The sequence below is a fragment of the Bidens hawaiensis genome, unplaced genomic scaffold (genome assembly GCF_021521415.1).
Source record: "Bidens hawaiensis isolate Kalapana, Puna unplaced genomic scaffold, B.hawaiensis_p1.1 tig00033241_1, whole genome shotgun sequence".
Taxonomy (NCBI): Eukaryota; Viridiplantae; Streptophyta; class Magnoliopsida; order Asterales; family Asteraceae; genus Bidens; species Bidens hawaiensis.
The window spans coordinates 104,649-115,281 of record NW_027495701.1 but is presented as its reverse complement, the minus strand read 5'-3'; the positions used below and the strand labels follow the sequence as shown (position 1 = coordinate 115,281).

The 10,633-nt window shown below is 34.3% G+C and overlaps 1 protein-coding gene across 1 annotated transcript; it reads right to left on the bottom strand.

Annotated features, from left to right (window-relative positions):
• Positions 1 to 599: 599 nt before the first annotated feature.
• LOC143584692 (protein DETOXIFICATION 24-like) lies at positions 600 to 8,547 on the bottom strand. The gene is made up of 9 exons (XM_077066690.1): positions 8,453 to 8,547; positions 4,305 to 4,565; positions 3,073 to 3,614; positions 2,546 to 2,632; positions 2,422 to 2,478; positions 2,082 to 2,320; positions 1,391 to 1,509; positions 1,161 to 1,247; positions 600 to 837 (listed from the first exon to the last, which is right to left on the bottom strand). Exons 2-9 carry the CDS (start codon positions 4,551 to 4,553, stop codon positions 760 to 762), a joined length of 1,458 nt encoding a protein of 485 aa, XP_076922805.1. The 5' UTR covers positions 4,554 to 4,565; positions 8,453 to 8,547; the 3' UTR covers positions 600 to 759.
• Positions 8,548 to 10,633: the final 2,086 nt, after the last annotated feature.

The window sequence follows — 10,633 nt, the reverse complement described above, 5'->3', positions numbered from 1 at the left end:
GCTTGTAGTTACATGAATTTAGTTTAACAGTTATTGGACATTGGAGGAGAAGTGAAAATTTGGATTGTAGTATGTAAGGTCTTAAGTTCAAACAAGTGAAAATTTGGATTGTAGTATGTAAGGTCTTAAGTTCAAACCCGATCACAGTGGTTTCCCCGAAACAGGATATAGTGGGCTTACCCCTGATAGCCGGACCTAAATTATTTATTTTTTCTAATTAACCGAGCTAGCCGCAGTGTCGTTTCTTCTAGTTAGCATGTTAAAGTATCATCAGTAGAATAAATGAATAGAAGTGAACGTAACAAAATATTCTATTAAGACTACTTTAAAAGTTCTAAAAAGATAATAAGATACAAATCATGATTTATTGATTTAGTGGTATGATGCTTGCGTTTACAAATGTAATTGTTGGTTCAAATACTTGCAACCTTAAGGTAAGAGAATTTTAGGTGTCAAAACTCAAAAGAAAGATATTGTTGTTCAAATTAGTAACGATCAAATTAGTAATTTCATGATCTTGAGTCATACTTGATTTTCTTCAATAATAGAAAGTAAAGAGATGTAGATGTAAATAACAAATAGAATACTAGGGCCTAAACTAGTTCAAACATTACTTTATCATTAATAGAAAGTAAAGAACATCTACTTAACAAATAAGAATCAACCCCCTCCCAGAAATAATAAAATTCAAATAAAAGATGCTACAAAAACTTGCTGCATTGCTCATGAAAATTCAACCATTTGATATGAACATGATCATCAGTTTGATGTTTCCTCCGTGATGTCATCAGCGGTTTTCACGTAAAATCGATTGAGCCGTTCCAACGACTTCTTAACCTACAAAATTTCAAGTTACATAAAGATTTCAAATATAAAAAACATAAGGCTTGAGATAAAAATGTCTGAAATTCATTGACCTAAATAGGGATTTTGAAGAGTCGTGTTCGTGAGCACGACCAATTTAACACAAGATTCATTTCTTTTAATCTATCTTTTTATTTTTATTTTTTTGCATGAAAATACTCTAAATGTTTAATCTAAATATAACACAATTTCTTTTGTATCCTTTTAAGTTTAGAATTTATATAAAACATATTTTTTACAAGTTTTGTAAAAGAAAAATGTATTCGGTTCGTGTCTTGTCCCATAATCATAAGTACCTGATCATCCCAATCTGTTCTCCATGTCAAGTACATGAGCGCAAGTGTTTGAGCTACAATGCCACCGATCATTCCAATCCATATACCCTGTTGAGTGAACAAAAAAACTTGTTATTTACTCAAAAGGAAACAAAAAACAAAACAAAACAAAACAAAACAAACAAACTTGATTTTGAGGTTATTTTGTTTGGTGATGATTGCATATATATATATAGTAGATGTTGGTTTACCTTTACTTGAAGATCTGTCATATATCCAAGCAATGCTCCCGTTGGAATACCGATCAAGTAATAGCAAACGAGGTTAATCACCGCTACAATTCCTTGCAATCCTGCTCCAACCGCGACACCTAATGACAACAAGATTTATGGGTTCAAATCATTACACAAACTCGTCACAATAAGCAATAACATCGTGCTTGCCCATAATACTTTTCTGGTCTAAATTTTATGTAGTATGATTTGTATTTGAGGTCTCGTTTGTTCCAATTCGGATTCGGAACCAAGTTTTGTGGATTTTTTTATTGTGAATGTTAAGTAATTTATAATAATTTAATAATAGTGTACCCAAGTATTTTAGCCCGGATATATAATAACAGTTAATCGTGAATTAAGAAAAAGATTTAGGCCTAAAAGTTTTAGTCCCAATGTCATTTTTGGGCCAACCTTTTTTTCCCAAAAATTTAACCCCAAATTGTAAAACCATAAGCAAACTGAAAAAGCCAAAGACCGAACAGTTTTCAAAAACTGAATTTTCGTCTTTTGGTTCGATGTGAGCCAAAATAAACCCATGCGCACCCCTATGGTCATATATAACCTAAGCAAAACAATATATACAAGTGTTTATACGATTCTCTCAATTCTCTGTTAAATAGTCCTCTATAGTTTCGATAATGGGAAAAGGATATTTGATTGAAATTACCTGAGAGAACCGGATAAATGCTGTTAAGCAAGACCGAGAACGAAAGCAATATAGAAAGTTCTGATACGGTATCTGCAACTCGTTCATCAGCTGTAAACAAGTAAGCAATTCTTCGACCAAACACCAAGCAAAGAACAAAGAAAAATGTTCCTATCGCGATTGAAGTTCCCAACAAAACTTTAATAGCGAACTTTGCAGCTTTAGCATTTCCTCGTCCAAGTTCGTTCGCAACCCGCACACTATATAAATTTTTTTTTAAAAAAAAATCAAAAAGTTTTATTAATATTTTCATACATTTATTATGAAGTTTAAAGATTAAAAGAAAAATTAAGGCATGTACCATGCAGCGCCTAAGAAGCCGAGGCTTATCATAAACTCCCATGCATTAACGTTCAAGCTACAAAATTTTTAAAATTCTATTAATATCTTTAAAATTAAGAGAAGAATGTGAGGGATGTATTTACCATATGGAAAAGGCGGAAATGGCAACTTCTGCGTTCGCCATGTATCCGGCAAGTAAAACCAGCACCGAGTTGTACCATAACTCCAAGCTGACAAAACAGAAACAATGAAGAAAGTTAAACAAGTTTTGACTTTTGAGGTCAAACTGATTCGTTATAAAGATCAAAATTGAGGTTGATTACTTAGTTCTCGATAAAGTTTTGATTCACGGTTCATCAGAGTGAGATAAGTGATTAGAAAGCACAAATTAAATTTGATGTTGACATCCAAAAATTCAAACAAATTTAAATTTTGAATACAACAGTTTGACTTTAAAAGTCAAAAGTACTTAATTTTGACTTTTAAGGTCAAATTGTCTTATTTTTAACATCAAAACCAGGCTTGATGATTCATATATCTAAAAAAAAGGATCATAAACTGAACTATTTGGAGAAAATAATACAAAAATGTATTGTTTTTCGGTTTTGTTGTGTAAAAAAAGCGTCAAAAACATGAAGTTTGACTTCAAAAGTCAATATTCAACACTTACCAGACCATAACACCAGATGATACAGAAAGCTTCACAACAGGAACTAAATCTTTAAAAGCAGCAACTGTAAAGCCTTTCCATGAATGAGGACACCAACCACCAAAAATGTAGATAAATTCACCGATCACACAGAACCAATTTGATACCGACAACGCGATCATAGCCCCAGGGACCCCAAGTCCCAACTTATACACCAAAAGCCACGACAACGGGATATGAATAGCGAACTGAAAGAGTGAAAGCCAGGCAATCACCATATTCTTTAGCTGCGCTTGTAGAAACATTTGTATCGTCAAGCTAAACACGAAGTTGTAGACGAACGGGATGAACCATAATGATATGTATCCACCGCTCACGGCTATGGATTCGTCTTCACCAAGGAATCGGTATACTTGTGTCCCGAAGACGAAAAGTGGGAGCAAAATGGTCAAAGTAAACAAGTCGACGATCCATGATCGTTGCAGGTAAATCCCCATCATGTGGTGTTGCCCGGCCCCAAATGCTTGGCCGCAGAGCGTCTCGGTTGCACTCGACATTCCCAACTGTTGAAAAAATTACAAATTATAACAGGCTGAACTGAAGAAACACCACCAGCATATACGGCCCGCATGATAGGCCAAACCTGGTCATACAGGGTCGCATGACGTGTGATACCAATGTTTAATATGGATAAGGGTGTAAACGAGCTAAGCTGCTCATGAACTACTCAAGATCTGCTCACTAAAGCTCAAATCGAGCTGAGCTTAAACGAGCTCTAGGCTAAAAATAAGCTTGCTTAATAAACTGACTCAAGCCTAGGTTGCACTTGTCCAATTCTTTTGCTCAATATATTAAATATATATTTATATAATAATTGTTATGTATAATATTATGAGAAAAGTAACTAAATAATATATATTTAGTCGTATATGAAAATTTTGACTACTTATAGATGTATATAAGTTAATCAACAAATAATAAATGAGCCGAACTCAGTTCAGGCTCAGCTCGACTTGTTAACACCTTTACATATGGACCATAATGTTTATCGGGCCGTAAAAGTTGGTGTTATTCAAATCACATATGATGTGTTATCATAACATACAAGTGAGTAATGTGACGACGCATAGGCAAAGTCATACGACCCTATGACCATATTTTACCAATCATACAACCTATATGTCTGTATGGTTTGAATAGTTTGAATACTCAAACTATACAACTAATAAAAAGTTAGTAGTTGGATAACTTACAAGAATTCCGTTGACGAATCGGACACTTAGTGTCTGGACAAGTGCGTAACCTGCAAGATCAATGTCACTTATATGGCCGATGAACGATTGAGTGACCACGATGGTTCCAAATGCACAAACTCTAGATATAACACCGGGTAATGCCACCCTCCATATCTTCTTGGATTCGGTCCATACCTTCTCTATCAATGAACCTTCTACCTCTTCTTCTTCATGTCGCAATAGCTTCGTTTCAAGTCCGTGATTCATTTGTAACTTGACCTGATCATAGGAATATTATTAACGTGTTAGTTGTTTGTGTTACTTGGTTAATAAGGCTATGTGTAGCGGAGGGGCTACAATTGGGGGCGAATTGTGACACGTGGCGCCCAGTCAGCATGGAGTGGAAATTTGTTTTTGGGGTGTAATGGTGTAGGGGCTACAAGTTGGGCCCACAGTTTCTTTTTTCATTATTTTCTTTTTATAACTAAACTAAACAAATAAAAACCAATTTATTCAAATAATTAAATAAAAATGCATTAAAATTAAAAAGAAATACAAAAAAAATACATAACTAAAAATATAAAAAAACATATACTGTAGATCGGTTGGCGTACATGTTTAGGTTCGGGTTGGGAAATTGAAACGGATAGCTCGGTTGGTTTAGGTTCATCGAGTTTCATTGTAAGTTCACGTTCGGTTGGTTTTGCGAACCATGGTGTTGACCGAAAGGAGGGAATGGGTGGTTCGGGTTGTTTCTAGGATTCATTTTGCATATACATATTTACACACACACAACATATATACATATACATATATATACACACAACATATATACATACACACACACACACAACATATATACATATACATATATACATATATATACACACACACAACATATATACATATACACACATATATATATATATCACACACACAACATATATACATATACATATATATATACACACACAACATGTAATAAAATAATAATAAATCTTCTTCTTCCACGGCGACAAAAACAACCCGCCCCCGCCCCATTTCGCCCACATATCGCCCAGGGGGCGGTGTTTGCGTCCAATTTCGCCCCTATGTCGCCCGAGCCCATGCCCACTACACTCAGCCTAAAAGAAAGATATTTTTGTTAAATATTTAAGACCTAGCGATGACAATGACACGTTTATTGATAATCCAAGTCTCATGCTCTATTATATATGGCTTTGTCCCACACCAACCATCGTATTGACCAAATGTCTTCTTGTTACAATTTTGATTAATAATTAGTTAAAACTATATCTTTATTTGAGAAAAAGTTTGGATATTTTTAAAAGTTTTATTGTGGTCACTGGTCACAATTTTCCAGGTGAGCAAATTCCGGCTTTGGGTAGTGGGTACCCTTTTGTAACTAAAACTATTCCATCTTTTGAACTGTAGTGTCAATTTACAATATTACCCTTACGACACAGACAGTCGTAATAAATCCAACCACGTTAAATGACCATGTCGTCGTAATTTGGTAAGTTGGTCGTATATTTGTTGTTGTTGTTGTTGTTGTTATTATTATTATTATTATATTTTGAAATGAATAATATTTTATAAAGTATATAACTTTATTAGATTTTTATTCAAATTTTTATCAACAATGAATTTTGAAATTGTGATAATTTTATACACGATGAATAGTAAAAACAAAGAAACTTGTAAAACTTTCATAAATTTCCATAATTTAATAATTAAATACATTTCTAAACTTTAATTTTCTAAACTTTAACTTTAGTCATGTAATAGTTATTTATTTATATATTAAAGTTATTGTGTATTACCATTTAAAGTAAAAACTTCGAATAGATGTGTAACTTTCGAATAATATGTAAAGTAGCATCAGACCCAAAAAGACAAATTTGAGTGGTATCTAACTTTTTCCTATGCCATTGGAATAAAATATTTTCCAAATAAAAAAGAAAAAATAATAAACCATATTTAGAGGTTTTATAAATTATGTGTTAGATCAATAATTGAATATACGAATTATAATAAGAGAACTCTGACCAGATCTATAAGTCAAATTATTAAAAGCCGACATCGTTGATTCATTGTACCACTAATTGAATACATCAGCAGATAAAATTTAATAAAAATAAGACCTTTAATATCTAAAGAATACATGAAATAGTAATATCTAAAGAATACTAGTGGAACGTTACCGGGGTTCATTTTATAGTTGAGACGAATTCTTAGACGTATTGACTACACATGCGAGATAAAACGTTTTAAAGACCCACGTGTAGGCAAACCTGGGTTCGATGTGCCTAGCCCCAAAGGGGTTACTAGCACTCGATGCCTTGGCTATCGTCTCATAAAATAAACTATGTGAATGTTAACTCATAACAATGTTAAAGCTAAAATGCAATAACTATATTATGACTTATTTTCCAGTTTCAATAATTTTTTTTAAACGACCAACTAAGTAACGCCGGGTACTCCGTACGCGACCCCCATTGGCTAAAGGTAGCCAGAGCCGGCCACTAGTCCGGACGGACGGAGCCCCTAGCGGTCCACCTGTTGAGGGATTCACCGGATAAAACCCGACCCCACGCCCGCCAAACGGCACGACAACGAGGAGCCGGTAAAACCGGGTGAGATCATGACTCGAACCCTCTCATATCTCCCATATAAATCGATGATAGTGAGGTTTGAACCCCCTACCTCTCACTAGTAAAGCCACATCCAATCGATGATAGTGAGGTTCGATGTGCCTAGCCCCAAAGGGGTTACTAGCACTCGATGCCTTGGCTATCGTCTCATAAAATAAACTATGTGAATGTTAACTCATAACAATGTTAAAGCTAAAATGCAATAACTATATTATGACTTATTTTCCAGTTTCAATAATTTTTTTTAAACGACCAACTAAGTAACGCCGGGTACTCCGTACGCGACCCCCATTGGCTAAAGGTAGCCAGAGCCGGCCACTAGTCCGGACGGACGGAGCCCCTAGCGGTCCACCTGTTGAGGGATTCACCGGATAAAACCCGACCCCACGCCCGCCAAACGGCACGACAGCGAGGAGCCGGTAAAACCGGGTGAGATCATGACTCGAACCCTCTCATATCTCCCATATAAATCGATGATAGTGAGGTTTGAACCCCCTACCTCTCACTAGTAAAGCCACATCCAATTTTATGTCGTTTTCTTAATAATAATAATAATAATAATAATAACGACTTAATGGGATAGGTGTGAATATAGGTGGCATGTGGGCCATGTGTTTTAGCTACACCTAACTATGTACAACGTGTTTGGATCCACACCACCTATTATAAAATGAGGGAAAAAATTCTATTGGTGTATTAATAATATCTTACATAGAAACAAAATAAAAAAGTAGTGGGTTGACGAATTTATTTCTAAGTTAACGGGTCAAAGTTAATTGATAAATGGAACACGACACGTACTTCTTTGCGTAAAACACATGAAAATCTAAGGCAAAAATGTTAACATGCGGGTCAAAAGGAATCCTAAATACACTACTAGTCAGTAAAGCTTTCGGGTTATTTCACTCATAGCAAAAAAAAAAAAAAAAAAAAAAACGCCTCTCTTATTCTCCAACCATTTTTACAAAACTCGTCCTACAAGAATATCGGCGTAGCTTGTTGTTCGTTTGACTTCTGTTTTAATGTAATTATTAAATTACTATAACTTTTAATCTCAACCTATTGGTATTGAAGAATTGTAGATGCGCCATGATGAAGATGTAAACAAGTCAACGAGCGGTATAAAAGTTGTAAATAGTTGAAAGATCAAATCGTGTTAACCGGTTAATATTCTAACTTCTATATCACACGAATATACAAACTTGACGAATCAATCCAAACACGACATGTTTATCAAACATGTTAAAACTCCCGAATCCTAAACTGATTATGTCAGCTTAGTACTATTAACCAATAGCCATAATTTGTTCATGTTATACACGTGACTAAAACATATGCTTCACTCACTCATTTAGCTAGATTTAGCATATCTTAAAACCTTCTATTTTAGTTTTAAGTTGGTGATCCAAAGTATAAAAAGGGACTAAACCAAGAAGACAAGAAAACAACCTCAAATGAATATGACATGAATGATAAACATATATAAATATATATATATATATATATACTTACAAGTTGATCAGGTGGTAAGAATCACGTACCGGAGCAGCCACCAAGGGTTATGTCCACCTTGTATAAGTTGTTCCGGTGGAAAACAGTGGTGGAGAATTAAGGGTTAGGTATGTGAGATTTGGATATATAGAAGAAAATGGGGTAGGTGTGAATTTCACGAGTGTACCTACCCGTTTCTGAAGCCCACCATTATATATTTTTATGATTGCTATCAATACTTTATTTTATATTGTCTAATTATGTATTCAAAGTTTTAGAAACACTAAATTAGAGCATTCACATTTCGTTCTCCATCCCCATCTCTATAATTACACTACAAAACACTACATTTCTCTTTCCTGTTTAATTAAATAATACTTTTATCATTACAGTTTTCTCTCTCCCCTACTCACAACCAATCCAACAAATATTAAAAAATAAATATGGGCAAACAATGTTCCCTAAATGTTTCCCAAATTTACAAAAAATCACCGCATTTCTCTCTCCACCCTATAATTTAAACTCACAATAATTCAAAACTCATCCCTATAATTTACCAATCCCCTCACATAATTATGGGGGATGGGATGGGAATGCTCTTATAAGGAGTTGTTTATAGTTGTTTCAAAGTGAGATTATAAAACTGACCGGCTGATTTTTTTTATCTATAGATTGTATAGGGTTTGTTTGGTAAGGGTATTGAAGTGGCAAATAAAATTTTGGAATTTAATGAATCGTTACTTTAAGTTGTTTGGTACATGAGAAAAGATGCATGAATGAAATACAAATAATAAAAATGTTCTGACTTAAAAATAAATGAGCGTTACCAAAAAAATGGTCATGGCGATGAAGGTGGTGGTTGTGGCGGCGGAGGTGGTGGTGGTGATAATGGCGGTGGTGGTCAAGTGATGGCAGCGACAATGGTGGTGGTGGCGATGGCGGTGGTGATCGCCAGGTAACAATGGTGAGCTAGGGATGACAGTGAAACCCGAACCCGATGGGAAAACCCGAAACCAGACATAAATGGGACGAGTAATACCCAACCCATTAGGGTTTGAGACTGGTTTGAGATTTCTAATATACCCGATTACCCGATAACATAAACACATTTACCCGATTAAATACCCAATGTACCCGGCATAGCTTATTATATTACATATATACTATATTCCAAATATATTATTTGTCGAAACTTGTTTGTGTTAATTATTTGAGATATTTTATTTTTATGGTAACCATTTTATTAATCGATTAGTTATATTTTGTCAAAACCCGAAAGGTTTTGAGCCGGGTATACTCGACGAGTATTTCATCAAAACCCGATAAGAAACCCGAAACCCGATGGAAAAACCCAAAACCTGACGGGTAATTACCCGATTAAAACCCAACGGGTTTGGTATGGACTTTAATAACCGGGTATGGGTTTGGGATACCTAAACCCGACCCAAACCCGATCTATTGCCATCCCTATATGAGCAGATCATGATGTTGGTCAGGTGATTGTGTCAAGAAAGATGAAAAAAAAGAAAAAAAATGAAGCAAGGGGTTTGATGAAATGATTTTAATAAAGCTACAAGAAACAATAAATAAACAAATGAAAGGACAATCTATTATCAAGCTCACATAGTCACATGACTTCGGCTTCGTGCTTGCTAAAAAACTAGAATAACTAAATTATGAAATTAAACCTTGGAGATCCTGAAGTATACCAATTTAACAAAAGATAGCTACAAACCTCATGAACAAAGTTCATTAAGACAATGAAATGAAGGTGGGAAATTCGGATCTCACATAAAACGACCGATAATTAAATCGGTAAGATAATAATTTAAATTAAAATAAAAAACACCCTACCATTAAAAGAAGAGGGTAATAACTAATAAGTATTGAAAGTCGTCGAACAACAATCTTTATTTCAAAAGAGACCTTATTGCTCCATCAACCACCAACTTTAATAGGGTATATAATGTTAATTATAAAAACCAATACACTTATTTTTCTAAATAAAATGTCCTCAATCCAATTTTCGTATATATTCCTAATCATATAATAAAAAAGATTCATCGACCTAACCAAAGTTTGCTATATAAAAATTGCTAATTTTTTTTGAATGCATATACTTAAAAATACCTAAAAACAAAACGTATTACTCATTACGTCAGATTTTGATAACTTACATTAACTTTTTTGTAAAAATAAAAA